This window comes from Mesitornis unicolor, unplaced genomic scaffold, assembly GCF_000695765.1.
Source record: "Mesitornis unicolor isolate BGI_N332 unplaced genomic scaffold, ASM69576v1 scaffold9387, whole genome shotgun sequence".
Lineage (NCBI taxonomy): Eukaryota > Metazoa > Chordata > Aves > Mesitornithiformes > Mesitornithidae > Mesitornis > Mesitornis unicolor.
In genome coordinates this window covers 1-19,713 of record NW_010198521.1, presented here as the reverse complement: position 1 = coordinate 19,713, position 19,713 = coordinate 1, and the positions used below count along the sequence as shown (strand labels likewise).

Sequence of the window (19,713 nt, the reverse complement as noted above, 5' to 3'; positions counted from 1 at the left end):
GTCCCCCCCGCCTAAACCTGCCCCAGCCCCAGCTGCCTCAGAGTCACCTGCTCCACCAGTAGAAAGCAGCGAAAACACAGAAGGTAATAGAGAACCAACACTGTCATCAAATCTGGTTCATTAACAGAAGGGAAGAACAGGAACACGGAATCCTTAGAGTCAGTGAGGTAGCGACAGTAGCTGAAAGGAGACCACTAGTGATGAATTAACAGACAATAAAGAATAAGAAACCTCAGAGACAGAAGAAATATATTGAGATATTTAGAAATGGCTTAACAAATTCGCTATATAGGCTGTAACAGAAGCTGATGCAGAAAGTTCTTACTAGTAATTAAGATGTTTGTTTCAGTTACATCTGCTGGAACTCAACCAGAAGAGCCTCTGGACCCTATTGGGCTCTTTGTGACACGACCCCAGGATGGAGAAGTTACTGTTGGTGAGTACAAAATGTGAGTCAAGTGATGTAAACTGTACCTGTTGCTTGACTATTTAGCTCTCCTTGTACAGGATGACAGCAGTGATATAGCAGATAAATTAAACACTACTCATATCTCTTATTGTAACCTACTTCCCTTACAGGTGGAAATATCACATTCACTGCCAAAGTAGCAGGTGAGAGCCTGCTAAAGAAACCATCAGTGAAATGGTTCAAAGGAAAGTGGATGGACCTAGGAAGCAAAGTGGGGAAACATCTCCAGCTACACGAAAATTATGATCGAAATAACAAGGTACAATTGGCACAGTATGGTTCTTCTTCTCAGTCTTCTCAATACTAATATTTGATCTGGGGAAAATATAACTCATATGGGAATGTTTTGATATTGAGGTACCCAAAGGTACAGACAATGCTTTACTTATGCATAGAAGTCTATATTTTGATCATGCAGACAAGAGACAAGCACTACATACAAACTCTTGCATACCTTACTGTGATGAAACGAGAAAATGTCTGGAGGACTAGAGGAGCAGTTTTGCGCTATCCACTGAGGGATTCCCTCCATCTTCCTCTCAACTAATAGATACTCATTATATTTAAGAGAAAGCAATAAATCAGACAGATATTTAAGTATGGGCTGTCTTGGTTTTAATAGATCAAGTATTCAGCTACTACTATTGGAATTTATTGTTCTCTTGCATTGTCTAGACTACTTTAAATAGCTAAGATTCATTTTTACCACAAATGTGTTCAAAGATACACAAACAGGAATACAAGAGAGTCTGTACCATGACTTCTCATCCTGTGTGGTATATGAACCACTACTACCCTCTCCTGGTTGGAACTTGCACTGAATTTTCAAATGTACTGTATACATTCTTGGTAGAGGCTGTTTTTGTTTAATGAAAGCTCTATTCCTGCTTCCAGTGTACATGCAATTAGTGTATACGATGAGCGCATACACCAGCACACCAGCATAGGTTGCTAATATAATATTGTATCCCCAAGAAGACCTGTACTCTTCAGCTCTTCCTACAGAATTGGGGAAGGAAGTATATGTCAAGTTTATGACAGCAATGAGTTACGTGCTCAGCAGGTTCTTAATTCTAAAAGAAGACAGCAGCACATTTCATCCCTTGTCCATTTCTCTCCATGCCTTCTGCATTCTCCCTCTCTCTCTCTTTTACCATTTCATTTTTAACTTATGAATTGTACCATTGGTGTCTGTTGTAGGTGTACACCTTTGAAATGGAAATCATAGAAGCAAACATGACTTTTGCAGGAGGGTACAGATGTGAGGTGTCAACCAAGGACAAGTTTGATAGTTCTAATTTCAACCTGATAGTCAATGGTAAGATGGTTTTTTCCTTTTATTGTTTTTTTTTACTTTTTTGCACATAGTGGCTACTAGAGAAGCATAGATCAGCAGTGTTCATTTTTGAAGTTTTGCTAGTTGGCTGTAGGACTCATAAGACAGGAGCTGTGACTGAGGACAGTTTTTCTCCCAGTAGTAGCAGTACACCTATTCATACTAACAGAAGCTTAGAACAGAGTAATGAAGTTCTCTCTACACAACATCCTCAATCTAGTTTCTGTACATGTCTACATGTTTCCAAGAATTTACCTTTGCTTTCAGTGTATGGATTACAATTTATTATTAGTAATAATATTCAGTTGCTATCCAGTGGTTTTCTCATTAGAGTTTAAATATCCTGTGAAGCTAATATTGAAACTAAAATTTACCAGCAGAAGAATTGACAAACAAGAGATAAGATGGTTTGTCATGCTGTAGGTTATTATGAAGCATGAGACAGAATTCAGTTATACATTGAACACTGGATGTTGAAAGCTAATTAGCAAAGGCTACATGTTTACATGCTTCAATCTTTCACTATGTAATTGTTCACAATTGCAGTGTAAGAACTTTAGGAAAAAAGTCTCCAAAGGAAAAGCTTTAAAAATAGCACTGTATTTTTTGCATTATTTTGACTTGCTCTCCCATTCCTGTTCATCACCTTTTGTTACATCAGAAGCACCGATAACTGGAGACTTGGATATTCGTGCTGCCTTCCGACGCACGTGAGTATGTATGGTAGAAACTTATTTGGATCAGGTTATACTTCCAGGCAGAACTCATTACTTTCCTAGACAAAACTAACTAAAAGCAAAGCTGTTGTAGAAACAAGCACAAAGATAGGGATGTTTATTAAGAAAATATTTCTATTTTAAAAATATTTCCACTGTTAAATTACCATACAGTTCTTAGAAATTGGAAAAAAAAGAGATCTTAGACTTTGTGCTAGCATAACAGTCAGTCATGCTTGTCTTTAGTTATGCGATTGATAGCCAGCATTTTGTTTCCAGATCTGTAAAAAACACTCCAGATATAGACCCATAGAGAAGGAAAAGATTCTGAGTAGTGCCTAGTCTTGATTTGGTCTGGCTTGGGGAACTACATGTACCTTAATACAAACATTTGTTAAACAAAGAAGTGGAGCTTGATGTGAGCTCTGTAAGCAGCATATCACTGATAACAGTACAAGTATTTTTATTGTATTTGTTTTCATGTTCTATAATTGTATTAATTGAATGAAGACAATTATACTGTGTCAGTGTCAAAACCTAGATATATGTAGGTTTTAGATATTAAAGACTTCAAGGTATTGCACTAATGTTGAAAAAGCTATTCTTCCCTCATGTGTAATACTGCTTGAATTGATGTATGACTTAATGGGTAATGTTCCCTTCTATTAGTAAAATTTTCAAAATAAATTAATTTTTTTAATTTACATATCAACAACGTGGTTTTCACTGTCGAGTATTTCTTTTCCCTTTATGTAATTCTTTATTAGTTTCTGTTACAGTTTTTAATGTATTTTTGCAAAGTTACTAGACAAAGAATATTCCAACAGACATCTGTTTCTCTAACACAGGACTCAAATAATGTGTGGGAACTCCTTGAGTTTTTCCCTATAAGGAAAAATAGACTATAAGGCTATATTTTTTTAATGCTCAACCACAAAGAACTAAAAAAGGCTTGCAGAATTTATCTACAGTCAAATCCATCTATAAGTAGCTGACCAGCCTTGCTGTGATGCCTATTAAGTAGAGGACAATCATTGTGCATTGTTGCATTGTGTTATTTCTCTGCAGCAAAATTAGGCTTCAAGAGTTTCTCTTCTTGCTAGAACAATTAAAAGAATTTCTAATCAGTTCGCAATGAGTGCAGTGTGAGCAACTTCAGGCTGTTCAGATTTTCAGTTTCTTCTGTAAGAAGGGAGCCAAATTTTGAAACGAACAATTTAAATCTGAAGCTTTGTCTTTGGTGCCCTCACTCAGGAGCCTGGCAGGAGGGGGGAGACGGATGACTTCAGCCTTTCTCAGGTAGCCACTGTCTGTGTCAGCAGACAAATTTAAGTCTAACAATGAACTGTCTCTCTCTGCTTATGAAAAAACCAAAAAGAGACCTAGCTTAAATTCCAAATAAATCATAATTTATAGTATGTAGTATTTATATGAGATTAAGTAGTAATGTGAGTATAAACAACAAAAAGGATACTTTGATAGTTCAGTGAGAGACAGATTCATCTACAAAAAGGCACATGTTTGGCAAGTGGCATCTCCTCACCACTGTCAGAAGAAAAAAGTAACTTCAGATAATATGCATGTCTGCCTCTTCTGTTTTACATTTCCCTCTCTACTGAGCACATCCTGACTAAAACTGCCACCGCTCACAGAAATGTAGCAACACACATATATATGAAAATCCGTTGTTTTCTGGCAGACTCTTTTTATCCTAGTAGCATTAAATTTCCCTCCCTGTGTCTTCTGTCATAATGAAAATAGGAAATCTGAGATTAGACTTAACTCTATGCATGTTAAAGAAATTATTAAGGTATTATTCTTCAGAAAAGCTAAACATTGATTGCTGGGCTTTCCTGAAAATCTGATTTAACTACCACCTGGGAAGCAATAAGGTGACCAGTTACTCTCCCAGCTGTAGATACTGATTTCCTAATATTTGATCACAAGAAGCCCTTTTCAAATTTGGGGTTATACTACTGATTTTTATGTACCTTTTATGCCTGTAAACATTGAAAATCTTCTGATAGTAGGGAACAAAGTGGCCAAAACCAAACTTTTCTGTTTGAGCATTATACTCAGAAAATCATCCTTTCCAGTTCTGTACTATCTTGAAAGTAATCACAGAATAAAACCAGTACTTTCTTAATAAAAAGATCTCATCTCACAACATATTCAAAATTACACTGATTCAAAATTGTTATTTATTCTCACCAACCCTACGTTGTGAAGTGGCACAAGAAGCTAGGCACTCATTTCTCTTTCATTTTATTAACAGTACTGTTAAAATGGCCATCATTTATCTGTTGAGGCTGTTTTCTTATTTTTGAAAATACTTTTTCTGGAAATACTGAGTTTTCCTGACATTCTGGTTTACACTTCTACAGATAAACCGACTTTCTCTGAGCCAATTAGCACTCTGTATTGACAGAGAAGCATTATGGGCTACCACTACCACCAGTACAACTGAAAATAATAATTTCTGTTTACAAAACAATATTTACATATAAGGGGTTTCTGCTGGAAGAATCTGAGTGCTGTGAGATGGCATCACCAGATTCTTATTCTCTAGACAACAGAGATGTTGAGGAGCTGAACATTGCTGATGGGAGACTGACTAAGATGAAGAAAATCCATTTTTACTTCTAAACTCTGTCTGAATGCAAAGAAGATTTTAATTTTTTGCTAAGTTGAATAATCCATAGTCATGAGATCCAGTGTAGCTCCAAGTTATTTTTTAGGGATTAAACCCAAAGAAGTTTTTTTAGTGACTTTATGCTGTTTTCAGAGTAGATCTGTACGTCACATGTTCAGAAGCACAGCTAAAACACAGTTGAGTCAGAACACCAGAAATAGCATTGTGCATTCCATCTGAGTTCACCATATGTAACAGACAGAATTACACATCACAAAACTCCTGCTTGTTGCTTCTTGTTCTCACGAATCAGTTCAGCACAACAGTGCTTGCCACGATGCGTGTTGAACAACTGCATAGTGAACCTCATCTCAGAACCTAAGTTAGATCACAGAATTCCTCCTTTAACTCTCCCAAGTGATGTGACACTTTTTTCTGGAATCACAAAGAGCCTTAAGAAACACTTACAGCTGTGATAACACTAAAAAAAAGAAAAAAAGTTATTTTAGATTGTAAAAAGTCCCACACAAAGGTTGCTTAAATACTGCCCCACGCTGCAAACAATATCCACATTCCTGAAATTACAGCTTTCCAAAAGCACTAATGATTCTAAAGGAAAGCTTCTGCAAAATCTTTATGATAATGAGTACATTCCAGAGCAATATGATCACCAAATTAATACCCTGTGCCACTTTATCCATAATCAGTACAGAAAAAAATACAAGTTCATTACACATATTTCTTAAACCTGTATGAAGACCAATACGGACAGAGAGTCTAATTAAGCCACTTTCCATGTCAGTGCACATTCTAAGTAATTCTAAACCCATCTACTACTTCCATACAAAATTTTATCATCTACATGATATAGTCTCACAAGCTATTTCCATTTCCTTCTGAAACTAATTATGGTTTTCTGTTACTACATAGTACCGAAGGACATGAGGAAGGTGGAGAGTTTAATTTTAGTGCCCTGCTGAAAAAGAGGTGAGTAAAAATTGATAGGCTTCCAGAAATAAAGGAACCAGCTTCTGTTGAACAACTCTAGAAACACTAAAACTAGAATAAGTGAAAGTCACATAAATTCAGAATCATTGTAGTTTTCCTAAAGCAGCTGTAACTGGAAAAGGATGACAGGTAATTATGGCAACTTCCTCAAATATTCAGCATTTGCTGCATTTCTGCTAGGTTTATACTGGAGGGGAAAAAAAAAAGAAAGAGGAAAAAAAAGAAAGATTGATCTTTCCCAAGACAGAAAAGGCTTAAGACATTAATAGCTTCCACCAGCACTTTTCATTTAAAAAAAACCCCAACAAACAAACAAATAAACAACCCAAAAGACAACAACAATTTTCAATACCTGTCTATAATTCTGCCTTACTAAGAATTTCCTGTCCTAAGTTTTCACAGTACTTCACATCAGAGAGCTGGAAGGACAAGTCTTTTTATTAGATTTCTAAATGATAATATTACACTATACAACTGTATATTACATATTATATATCTGTTCATCATATATATAAAAAGATATTCTATGTTGTTTAAATATTAGATAAACAATTTTTACTCCTCTGAGTCTAATTCTTATTTATTGCTTTTACTTTCACTTATTTTTGGTGGAATTTCCTTTCCCATTCTCATCCTTCCTTGCCACATCTCTTTTCATAATTTGTCTACTTCTGTTTTTCTCTTTTTACCATCATTTTAATCTGGATATTTTGGATTCCACTGTTGCCAACAGAGAGTAAGATTTCTATTTCATTTTGTTATAAATGCATGAGTCAGACTGAATACAAGAACAATCTGGTTTGAAATAATGCATGCATCTTTACCTTTCTTACGTGTAGGGTGTGGCAAAAATCCCATAGTTTGAAAGAAAATTATCAGCCACCAATTTCTGAGACAGAAATGCTTTTAAACAATTAGTAGAGGTTAAGGGTGGACCATTCAACACAAATCAATGCAATTCTGTGAATGCCCTTTAGTTTTTCATCATCACTTTCTTTTATAAGCAGTTTTAAATTGTCCTTGAATTTACAGATTTTTATCATTAACCTGCTGATTAAGTTCCTATTATCATAGAAAGCAGAATCAGAAAAAAAATATTTACATTTTATGCCTGCTAGTGCTTATCAAATATGTGCTGAAGTTTTGCTCCAGCCATCCTTGAACATGTTAAGTGAATGCATTATTGAAGTCACTTATTCCATAAATGTACAGGCTTCTCTGTTACAGAACATTTCTTTTTATTCCACCCACTGCTCATTATCATGTCATTACTTCAAGCATGCTTCTTTCTGTTCACTGCTGCTGGCCGCTCACCCTGTGTTTCCAGCTCCCGAAGTCACTACAAACACTTGTCACTACAAACACTTGTCACTACACTCCTGTTTTGCAAATCTAAACTTATTCAGTTTAAGTTTTCACAGTCAATGACTTGGGTGAATGTTACTGCGAATCTGCGTTCAGTTTCTTCTCTGGTATTGATATCACTATTTATATGAAATACTTTGTCTTCACAAATAGTAGAGGATCGTGTAGACGTCTGAAATAGCTTGGTTATGGAAGGCAATAAAGTCACAATAGCCTCATGTTTCACTTAGGTTAACTCGCCCAAATTTCAGTGGGGCAAAGAAGGTCACATAGCCATCCAAACCCCTATACAACACCATATGCAATGTATCCAACAAGAAGTAAATTCTGGCTTTGCAGTAATGCTACAACCAGAATCCTCAAGAGGGCCATCTAGACGGGACAGAAAGCATACCTACCAAACTTCCTGTAGCTAACAGTGATACCAAAGTTTCTTGTTTCATTGTGAACCCCAGAGAAATCTGAAACAAAAAAGTGCATTCCTTTTTTTGTAATTCTGAAGTCCGGAAAATATGCTTTCTGAATAACAGCAGTAATCAAAACAGTACAGGTTTGACACCTGCACTAAAGTAACTGTACACACATTCTAATCTCTTTAGAAAATGTAAGGCAAAATCAAATTGTTGATTTCTTACTAAAATTTTAAAAATAAATGGAGGTTAGCATGAAAATATTTGCACAGTTTCATACAATGACTCCAGCTGAAGTGCTATGTACTATGGCCTCCTCTCATAGTGCCTTTTCCTCCTGCTTTCATAGTTTTGAGCAGTGATAGAACTCTAAAATGTAGTAAAAATCTCCAATATTTCCAGAAGTGTTCAATCTGTGGATTTATCTATTTGTTAGACGAGAAATATAACTCATTAAAAGAAGCTTATAAATTTCACTGCATTTTATCAGTTGTTTTGACCTTTCTTGAATTACAAATCTCTCTTTAGTGAATTTAAGCATAGTGATAAATTCACTGCTCCTAGTTGTTTTTCACAGCCACTTTGGAAGTAATTTGTGGATCCTTCAGGTTTTGCATACCACAGGTTGAATACCACTCCTGTATTAATGAAAGCAGATAGGCATAAAAACTCATCATGGAATGAAAGTATTGCTCTTTAAAACAGAATAGGAAAAGGGACTTCATGCCAAGGAACTCTGAAGAGCCATGCAGTTTCAAATAGACTTGAAGATTACTCTTTCACCACTTCCGCTTTGTCACACCTAATTTACAAGTGCCCCTCAATCCCAAATTGTCACACCTAATTTACAAGTGCCCCTCAATTCCGAGGTAATAAACATTCCCTCTGTAATAAAGAGAGCCTCATTTAATACTATATCTCCTAACACTGTAATTTAATTAACTGGTGTTGACGTACAGATGTCATGGGCCAAGGAGAGGTCATTGAGAAGAGGAAGGGAACAGCTGTCACAAAACTATTAAATGGGATAGTGAGCAGAGACCTTGAAGGAGGTGACAGCTGACAGGGTCCAATCAGTTGACAGTAATGGGATAGGAAGGAACCATCTCTGGGATGTACAAAACTATTTTTAACCCATCTACATATGTTTAAAACGTATCAATCAGCTGCATATTCCATTAACAGCAGGTTCACTAAGCTGCGTCTTAATGCCCCCAAGTGCATAGTTAACCTATGAGGTGATCACTCGGAATAAGGATCTCCAGCATCAGGGAGAGTAATGTAAGGGTGGGAGAACTTCAGAAGTCCAAGTGCTCTATTACTTTTTGTTCACTGCTTGGTTCCTGTTGGTAGCAGAAGAGTCCAGCCTAGCTATGGAAGCTCTGTGTCTTTATGGGATCAAAGAGAATGTTTTAACAAATACAAAATGGTGAGGAGGAGTACTGGGAGTACTTTGCTCAGAGGCAGAGAAAGACATTTTTCTTTTTTTTCTTTTTCAGAATTCAATTAAAAACTATGCAAATTACGACCTTTAGATTTTAGTACCATTTTACATGCAACTTACAAGTCTTTCCCTGTAATTAGAAAACATTAGTATTTCCAAGGAAGATAATATACTCTTGCTTATGATCAAGTTTCTTGTATTTCAGCTTGCATGCACCAAAACAGTATTGCCAGATATAACAATGACTCTGAGCAATCAAAAAGTTAAAGCAAAAATTAAGGCAGTCTGCTCAATAGTGAGATCTACTAGACTGTGGAATTGCTTCCAAATTGGAAGATTCTTCTCATGATACTTGTAAGAATAACTCACACAAATTATTTTTTAATTTCCATTAATTGGAAAAAACTACCTGCAAGTTTTCAAGTAAAGGGGGTATACAGAAGAGCATATAAATAGGCGGGCAGACAGAGAGACCACCATTATTTATATAATGCCTGAGGGAAAATAATAACATTTGAATCTGTTAAGTCTTTCTTATTTCCTATGAATTTTTATTTCCTTTCAAGATAGAGTTTGTTCCACAGAACACTAATTATACTACTACAAAGAACTCAGCACATATTCCTGGTTTTATGTACTTACATATCTATTCAAATTTACATGTATTTAGAAGTATTTCAAAGTTGCCCATTGCTATGATCAGGACAAATAGCCGAAGAGCTGTTTATGTTAAAAAAAATCCTGGTCTATTTAGCAAATCAGTTCAATTGTCCCGCCTTCTGCTAGGCAAAACTGCAAACCATTTGTAGGTGCCCCAGACTAAATGACAGATACATAGAGAAGAGGAATCCTGATTAAATTTGTGGGTGATGTTAATGCACTGTTACGACAAAGCAAATACTCAGCAGGCTGCACTTATTGCAAGAAATCCAAACTTCAGATACACCTATCAGTTCAATGAGTGCTAGGGAGTGCTTAGTGAGTGCTAAACCACTCAAAAAATGTAAGATAATTGCATACCATATTTCAGCTCAGACTCACTGAGCTGAAATCCTCTTCTCTTGCTTCCCATCTGTTCAAGAGCTACAAAGGTGCTGGAAATCCCAAGCCTGGACTGAAGTACTTTAATAAACATAGTGCTTTTGTTACAAGCAAGCTTTTTGGGCAATAAAAGGAGTACCAGAAATGTTTGGTTGTACCTGCTGTCTAGACTGACTACAGTCATGCTTTTTAAAGTAGTAATATGCCTCGCAGATTAATGGGACTTTTATTTTACTGAAAAAAAAATGGAAATACACCCAATAATTGTCCACTTTTCTCTTAATTACCTGCTGCATAACTTATCTTCTTGTTGGGGTTTACCACTGAATGTGGCTTCATTATAAGGATGTGTTCTGCTGTACTGCAATCTGGTGATATGAGACACAACAGCCACAGGAAGTTCCTTTTCCTAAAGAAAGTTTTAAGGAAATGTTACTTCTTTAATCCTTTCTCTGTTTACCAAAATGCAAACTATGACAAGCAACAACTATCTGACAACAGGGCAATGTAGAGCTATTTTCTTCCCTGTAAGGCAATCAGCCATAATTAGGAATAAGCAGAAGTGCTTACATTTATAATATAAATTGCAGGGTGGAACTTTACAAAATGTGGGAGTGAGTTTGGTTTTAACAGGGAACAGCATTTTTCTTAAGTATATTTCAAAGCTTTTGCATGAGCTCCTTCATCTCCCTGCTACTGAAGCACAGGCTTGTTCTGCTAAAGGTGAAGATGACATTCATGGCTCTTTTGTATTAACACATGATGCCCTCTTTCTTGCCCATTGGGATGCTGCATGTTTTTTCAAATGGTTCTCTGCATCGCTCTGGAGTACAGCAGCTTCTTGCGCTCGGCAAATCGGTAAGGTTATGCCAATTTCTTTTTCTACTTATGATCTTTTAAATAAAAAATACGATGACAGGAAAAGAATCCCTTTCCAAAATCCAAACAACTAAACTTTCACTTTGTTTTGGTAAACCAAACATTAATTCTTCCATAATCAATAGTTCTTTCATTAAACTATAAAAATAAGTAGTCCATTGAAAATATTGTCATTTGCCGCTACTCACCAGTCTAAGTGTCTTTATGTTTTACAGATTACTATAGGCAACAATTGTCTTCATAACAGATGATAAATATTTTAATAATCTGTGATTCATTTTAGTGAAGACAAAAAATGTCCTGAGTAGAAAAGGATTTGTTTGTTATTAACAGAAACCAACTGCCTTGTTTCTGAGGTGTTCTCAGGATATCAGTTCAGTTCCTTGCTTTGGCACATGTTTTGTGTATGACCATGGTAGAAAAATAAGTCTTCTTGTGTTTCCATTGCCCATCGTTAGAGGGAAGTTAATAATTAATTGCTTTGGCTGTTAGAAAGTAAACCCTTCAGGACAGTGATTGGATTTTAATCACTGTATATATAAATATAAGTAAAACTAGTCACTCTTTTTTTTTCATTATTTTACATAATAATGTAGTAAAAAGTTAGACTGCTAACTTTTTTATTAAGAAATGGCTTCATCAAGCCAATATGTAACAAGCCTATGGCTGTTTCTAAATCTTCTCAATAGTGGCATTCAGATATTCTAATCCCTTTCTGCAGAGGTGAAGCAAAATCTGAATCACAATCTGATGTTGATGTCTGGGAAATCCTGAGGAAAGCTCCTCCTTCTGAATACGAGAAGATTGCTTTTCAGTATGGCATCACAGATTTGCGTGGGATGCTGAAACGCCTCAAACGCATAAAGAAGGAAGAGAAAAAAAGTACAGGTTGGTGGTCTGTATTTATTCCATATATATATGTTAATATCTTCTTTGGAAGTTCTTCAAACTAACATCAGCTGGACAGCAGCCAGCTGCAAGAGCATGGGAAACAGGAGTTTCCTATTCCAATTGTTACAAAGTCTTTACACGTGAAATCTGGATTACCAAAGATTAAAGCTATGCCCAAAGCTCTGAGATAGCTACCTTGCTCTGAAACTCTGGATATCCTGAACCTGCTCATTTTACCAGTTTTTTCTGCTCTGCCTCTTATCTTTCACTGAACTTAAAACAAGAACACTCCCCACTCCACCCACCCCCCAAACTGGTCAGTATGTCAGGCATCACTGATATACATCAAAAGAATTTAATTTCCCTTGGGATGACACTTTTGGAATTCTTGAGACTTTTCTAGACTTGTGAAGTATCAATTACCTAATTTTAATAAATTTGTTTGAAAAGTCTGAAACAGAGAAGCAAACTGCCATTCATTAGTACTGAGAAGATCAGTATCATTTTCCTACATGGGCGGACGTAGCTGTAACTCTCTTTAGGATGTGTTGAAGTACATATTCACATCTGATTTAGAATATTATACTTCCCTTATTTTACTTTATACCACATGCTTTTCATCCTATGTTAAGGAAAAACAGAAAAAAGAACAGGATGAAGAACAGACAGAAATGGTAAAAATGCAAACAGGGATACAGAACCTGGGGAAGGTTTAAGATCATGGTAAACAACAGGAAAGGGTATAAAGATTTGCTTTCCTGACAGAGAATGTTTAACAAAATGCTAAGTATAAAAATGTTTAAGATATTGTATTTTTTAAGTCATTCTTCATCATAGCATTCGTCAAGAAACTGGATCCAGCTTACCAAGTGGACAAAGGGCAAAAGATTAAATTAATGGTTGAAGTTGCTGATCCAGATGCTGATGTGAAATGGTTGAAGAATGGACAGGAGATCCAAGTGAGCGGCAGGTAAACTGAAAATATGGGAAATCCAGTTGGACAAAGTGGAAAAACTAGGTGTTTTTTTTTTTAAAGAAAGGAATAAAAGAGGGAGAAATAGGAGCTGAGAAAGAATCTACATAGTGTTTTGGCTCAGAGTCAATCTGCTGTCCTCATGACTTTTTCTTTCTCTTCCCTTTGCTTTATATGTCTACATGTGGAACTGGATGCTTACATCTACCTACTTAGCAAGTAAGTCCTCAGATTATATTCTGATCTTTATGCATATATCCAGGGTTTAAAGTTACTTTCTCATAATGTGGGATATACTTCAGGGTAGCTTGTTTGTAAAACAAATTTCCAGTGATTCTGTGCTGAAGCCATAACAAAGCACTTGTGATGGTAGTCAGGCTTGCTGTATGGCCAAATGTTAGAAAAGCATCCAACACCATTCACAGGAGTTTGCATGTCTCACACTCACATGAAGATTTCTCCATAATTTCCTATGCTAGTTTTTCAGACACTTCTGCTGTCTGTTGCACCAGGAGAGGGGTACAGGTCTCGAGCCTTCACAAACCTTGCCACTGATAGCAGAACAAAAGTAGGAACCTTTTTCTCTGCCAGGCAGGGGAAGGCAGTGACTGGGTCCAAAAGAGTTACTCTTTGATAATTACATTTAGATTCTCTTTTCAGATATATTTTTGAGGCTGTTGGGAATAAGAGAATACTGACCATAAACCACTGCTCTCTGGCTGATGATGCAGCATATGAATGTGTGGTAGGGGAGGAGAAGAGCTTCACAGAACTATTTGTAAAAGGTGAGCAATGGTAGCAAAAGGAAAGAGATCTCCCCTAATATTTAGCATTGAATTACTGTCTACTACTCTTAGATTAGTTAATCTTGTAGGAAAGGCAATTCTCAAATATATGAACAAATTCTGACATCTATTGAAGTAGATATTTTTCTTACAGTTAAATGAAGGAAAATCTTCCCTATACCTGCAACTAAGAAAGCACAGGAGAACAACACAGTAATGATTACAATTAATTCTCATTTGGAAAGTGATTTTACATCTTCCCATCAAAAGGGTTAGAAACTGACTTTAAAAATTTCATTCCCCTTAAGACGAACATGTGCCTCTAGCTCTACAAGCAAATCAAGTAGTACAGAAAACTAATGCCTCCAGTTTAGAATTTCAGAATATATATGAAAATCCTGTATTTGTATTCTGTCTAAAGAAGCAAAAAACCAACAGGTAATTTGATAATATTGATAATGTGATCCAGCAGAGTAAATTTTAAGTTCCAACACAGAGAGCATCACTTTGTATTTGGCCAGGAATTCACTCAGTGCAGAGTGGTGAAATATACCTCTGGTCTTAGGTCTTTCAGAATACTATTATTTCAGAATAATAAAAGTCTCTTCATTTCCAGAACCTCCAATCCTCATCACTCACCCACTGGAGGACCAGATGGTGATGGTTGGAGAGAGAGTGGAGTTTGAGTGTGAAGTGTCTGAGGAAGGAGCTACTGTGAAATGGTAAGGGAATAGAAAAGGGGGGAAAATACCCCAAACAACATGAAACCATATCCCTCCATGGGACATTGTAGAACCAGTGTTCATGGACCAGAATTGTAGAATAGAAAGGAAGAAGGCATTCTACATAACTGTTTTCAGCAAAAGATCAATCCTCCTCCTGTATGTCAAGCATTGAGGTGGAACTGAGAGGCCAGAATATGGCAGAAAACAGATGAAGTATAGATATTTTATAGTGTCACTAGAATTTCTTGTTTGGTGTTTACAGGATGCTACTGACTGTACTAAGCTGTTAGCTTTTAAGTTTTCTAAACACCTGACAGTAATGTCTAACTATTGCCCAGAATAATCAGATCTGTATTTGATATAAGTTTGCTGTACTTTATGGAATCTTCTGGTCTTCTCAACTGCAGAGAGGTTTTTGTTTGGTTGGGTTTCTTTAAGTATTTTTTATTGATTTTAGATAAAATTTAGTATCTCTTAAGACAGAGAGGGAAGGTCATTGACGTATTTTAACATATCTGTTGTGGTGATCCTGCAAAGCCAGTCACTATGCATATGCAGCAACCAGGATTAGGATGACAAACATTTAGACCATAGAGGCCATTTTGCTGGGCATTCCAGCTGAAAGGAAGCTGGAAGGTTCACGCTGCTTGGGAAGGCACAGCAGGGAGTGCTCACATTCCAGGTCTTACACACACTGTTCTCACTTCATTTCTCTACCAGATTAAATTCTCTTGTGCTTGTTAACAGCTTCAGGCACATGGTTATCAACTGTTCCCACAATGCCCATTACATTCCTGGAAAGTGCCAACCACTCATCTGCTCTCCCAAAGGAAGGAACTGAGAATTTAAATAGAGCCCAGAAGCTAGTACAGCATATGCATTACACTATTAAAGCCACATGCACAGACACACGCATATTATTGTTCAGGAACTGCTCACAGATGCCTGGTCATAAGAGATGGGGACAACCAGATCTGTTCCTCTCAGAGCACAGTGCAGCTGCCACACTTTGATCCTATGCCTTTGAACAACTCCCATAATCTTGCAGAGCTGATGTCTGTGGGATGGGCATTTGGTGTGACAAAGGCAAACCAGCAGCTGTCTCAGCCTGAAATGCAGCAAGTGGTCAGAGGAAATCTGAATATCATAGCAACAGAAAACTGAGCAGTTAAACATTTACACTGTGTTTTACTGGTTTAATAAATGCTCTTTGGCAACAAAGGGAGAGTTCTGGATAATAGAGGGAAGCACCCAGGGGAAACATGGAACACAGTATGAAGGAAGAGTTCCAGTTTTATGGTGCATTAGGAAAATGCCCGACAGTTTACATCAAGTAGCAAGCAGTCAGGGCACCTGTTACAGCTCTTGCACCCTTTAAACACAAGCACAGGACCAAAAGCAATTACTTGACTTGCACAGGACAGAAACAAGGCATACAGCCTCTTAGGCATGGCCATCAGATTAGGGCTTGGAGAATTCATTATGTGGGTCTTTTCATAGTAATTATGAAAGAATGTTTTCTTGATCACCCGGGAAGATCACACATTATTATTATGCAGTAGTATGAAACAGTTATTTCTAATCTTCAGATGGTCTTGGAAACAGTACAATTCTTGAACAAAAAGATGTAATAAAATACATAGTTTTGAGCTGAGTTTTCCATCTCTGAATGCTGGATATATCATCAGCTCCAAATGAAAACAAACTATAGTAATGCAATAATAACAATAAATCTGTGCATCCTCTTTATCACATAGTACATACATCAGTGATATCTCAGAAGACATGAACCAATTTATCTTTAGAATCTAAAGAGGAAATAGGAAAGCATTTTCAGACAGAGAAAAGAAGCATTAATTGGCAACGTTGAGAACAGATAATTGATCTTGCAGATGTTCATGCCTTGGATAGATTAAACCATAGCTGACCTACCTATTACTGCACTAGTTCTGCTTCAATGTGAGGCTGGACCAGATGACCAATGGTGGTCTTTAAATCAACACTTCTTGGTTCTATTAAGTCCTCCACTTAAACTTTAATATCAACTGATTCTTCTACTTCATTGCTCTAGTTACCAAAGGGAGGTCTGTAATATTACCTTACATGAGATTTTTCACTTTTCACTAGAGCAGTGTATCATTTCATGCCGAATGATATCTCAGAATTTTGAAGTTTACAATTTTATCACTCCCTTGTTTGTCAGTACACCTCCCTGTAAATGCTCTGCTCATACACAGCATCAGCAATGTGCTGGATGACTGGAAATTACAATAATTAAATTTCCTCCCAGGCTGGATGGTGAAGCTTAATTTAGTAATGTCTTAAATATACTGTGGCATCCTTAAATGGAAAGGGCTAGAAAACCCAAAACTTATCTCCATTTAAATCTATCCTAAAATCTTCTTTTACTGATGCCCACACACTATGAATTTATAGCAATTATACTTCATATCACAAAAATTAAGACTTTTTAGTAATTTCCCAGCAAGTCCCATTTACCTTGTAGCAGTTTTAAGATAGTACATTCCCTGCTGGTGAAGTGTGTCTTCATCCCTCTATCTTTTACAACATTTAACATACTTTCATGTTTATCTACAGCATATAAAGAGTAACAATCAAGTAATTCCTTGTGAGCAAACTCTCTTAAACCAGAAATCAAACTAACTGTCAGGCTAGAAGCATTTTAGTTCTGGTTCCACTAACATTTGTGCAATGGTCTCTTTCTTGCTAACTTGAAATGCTTCAAAGAATGGATTTATCTTGTGTCTTCCAGTCTCTAGTAACACTGAGCTGACTCTTACTTTCCTCTATCAACCACAGAAAAATGATTCAACATTATTTGGCATTGCAGGGAAAAGGATGGAATTGAGCTGACACGAGAAGAAACATTCAAATATCGATTCAAGAAAGATGGAAAAAAGCAGTACCTAATTATTAATGAGTCAACCAAGGAGGATAGTGGACACTACACCGTGAAGACCAGTGGTGGAGTATCAGTCGCTGAACTAATTGTACAAGGTAGGCACAGGTAATATTACAGAACCAGAGATGCTGAAAATGAAAACAGGCGGAAGGTAACCTTCTCCAGAATAGTGCAGAGGAGTAGCATAATCCTCATGCCAGGGAAAAGAAGACTTAATAAGGGGCATAAGATTTGATCATAAAGGCCTCAAGGAGAACTCGGACCTGTGTGCTGGTTGTAACAGATACTCTGATAGTAACAGGTGCTTCACTACCAGTCCTGTTAAAGCGCTGCATGCTGTGGATTTCCCTTCATATTTCACGCTTCCGCAAGGAGCTTGCTTAGCCCTAGCCTTTCCTACTCAGTAAATCCACACTAACTATTTACTTACAGGGCTATTCTGACTTGCTGATGTGTGTATTGATTGTTCTCACAATATCAGAGAAAAAGCTGGAAGTTTATCAGAGCATTGCAGACCTGACAGTGAAGGCACGTGACCAGGCAGTCTTCAAGTGTGAAGTTTCCGATGAAAATGTGAAAGGAATCTGGTTGAAAAATGGAAAGGAAGTGGTCCCAGATGAAAGGATAAAGATCTCCCATATTGGCAGGTTAGTCTTGTTTCAGAAAGCAGGTACAGACCTGGGTATTGCATTACAATCCACAGGAACTATTATCTCAGGGGATAGGAATATAAAACAAGACTCGTCCTGGCTCCAGCAAAAAGGAAAAAAATTAAAAACCTTTTCATATGCAATCAACAGATAGTAACAGGCTTGCATGCGATCTTTCTGTGTTGACATGTTTTGCATGCGTGGCATCAGTGGTATATCAGCAGAATTGGTTCTCACTTTTCATTAGGATTTCATGCTTTCTTGGTATTCATACAATCTAGAAAACACATTGCTGATAACTTTAAAATTAGCAGTAGTGTTTAGACAGACATTGATATTAACACATACAGCTGTGCTCAAGTGTCTTAGTCTAATTACTAGTGGAAATGGAGACCAAGGAGCTTCAGAAGATACATAAGCATTACATATTAGTTAAATTCTTCCTTGGTACTCCCTTTCTGTATTCTGTTTTGAATTTACAATAATACAGAGATGGATCATCAACTTTTAGCCTGTTTTTTTCCAGGATTTATTGTAGTCACGATCTGATCACAAGAAGCCAGTCAGCAGTGCTACAGCTGCCCTTGTAGTGGTAAAGGACTGGACTAAAGCAAAGATACTACTTCCTCCATTCAGTCTAGACTATGCATCTACCTTGACAAGAAAAATCCATTCATAGACAACGTATTGACATGAATTTGCTTGAATATCAAAAGCAGAGCAGTCTACAGCCCTGTTGTTGCTGACTTGATGTTAGGGCAAAGGGAGAATAAATAGTAATGTCTGTTAATATGCTATAGTCTGCACTTTGCCTCTTGAGGTAGCTCTGTTTTTCCTGGAGAGGTAAGGTAAGAGAGTGGAATATATTTGTTCACGTTTCTAGAATCCATAAGCTAACTATTGAGGATGTAACACCAGGTGACGAGGCTGATTATTCCTTCATCCCTCAGGGATTTGCTTACAACCTTTCTGCCAAGCTTCAGTTTTTGGGTAAGTTATTTTAGAATATGTAATGGGAATTCCAAAAGGAAAAAGTGATGGCATTAGTCATGGTTATACCAGGAAAGAGCATGTAGAATTTCTTTCCTGATACCTCAATATATTCACATTGCTTTTCCCTGTTATTTTTTGTTATCATTATCACATGGTTTTACGGAGCCTGTTTTCCAGGTTATTGCATTAGTCTGTTGATATATATGCCTTCTGAGGTTTAAATGATGGATCATTTTAAAATCACTTTTTGGGTGCAGATGCTGTGTAAATTCTGTTCTCTGATCTATTTCTCGTGCCTTCTTCCCTGCTTTTTTTCCCCCAGAGGTCAAGATTGATTTTGTACCAAGAGAAGGTAAGAACAGCAGTCATTATTTATATGTAAGTAAACATGTTTTCAATAGCAAATGAAGCAGTGGTTTTTCATTTTTAATTTAATATATGAATATTCACCTTCCCCCCCCAACCCCCCCACC

At 36.8% G+C, this 19,713-nt stretch overlaps 1 protein-coding gene across 1 annotated transcript in view; it reads left to right on the top strand.

The window, feature by feature from the left end:
* The window catches only part of LOC104544334 (myosin-binding protein C, cardiac-type), a gene marked incomplete at its 3' end in the record, with an annotated part of 31,714 nt that extends 12,122 nt beyond the window's left edge, over window positions 1–19,592 (top strand). Inside the window, exons 4-21 of the mRNA XM_010189174.1 lie at window positions 6–83; window positions 350–436; window positions 580–728; window positions 1,670–1,787; window positions 2,467–2,515; window positions 3,776–3,820; window positions 6,084–6,140; window positions 6,895–6,897; window positions 11,256–11,279; window positions 12,022–12,188; window positions 13,029–13,161; window positions 13,381–13,383; window positions 13,825–13,949; window positions 14,566–14,671; window positions 17,526–17,692; window positions 18,079–18,244; window positions 19,131–19,237; window positions 19,563–19,592. Coding sequence (XP_010187476.1) covers window positions 6–83; window positions 350–436; window positions 580–728; window positions 1,670–1,787; window positions 2,467–2,515; window positions 3,776–3,820; window positions 6,084–6,140; window positions 6,895–6,897; window positions 11,256–11,279; window positions 12,022–12,188; window positions 13,029–13,161; window positions 13,381–13,383; window positions 13,825–13,949; window positions 14,566–14,671; window positions 17,526–17,692; window positions 18,079–18,244; window positions 19,131–19,237; window positions 19,563–19,592 — 1,614 coding nt within the window. The remainder of the gene's footprint in view (window positions 1–5; window positions 84–349; window positions 437–579; window positions 729–1,669; window positions 1,788–2,466; window positions 2,516–3,775; window positions 3,821–6,083; window positions 6,141–6,894; window positions 6,898–11,255; window positions 11,280–12,021; window positions 12,189–13,028; window positions 13,162–13,380; window positions 13,384–13,824; window positions 13,950–14,565; window positions 14,672–17,525; window positions 17,693–18,078; window positions 18,245–19,130; window positions 19,238–19,562) is intronic.
* Window positions 19,593–19,713: the final 121 nt, after the last annotated feature.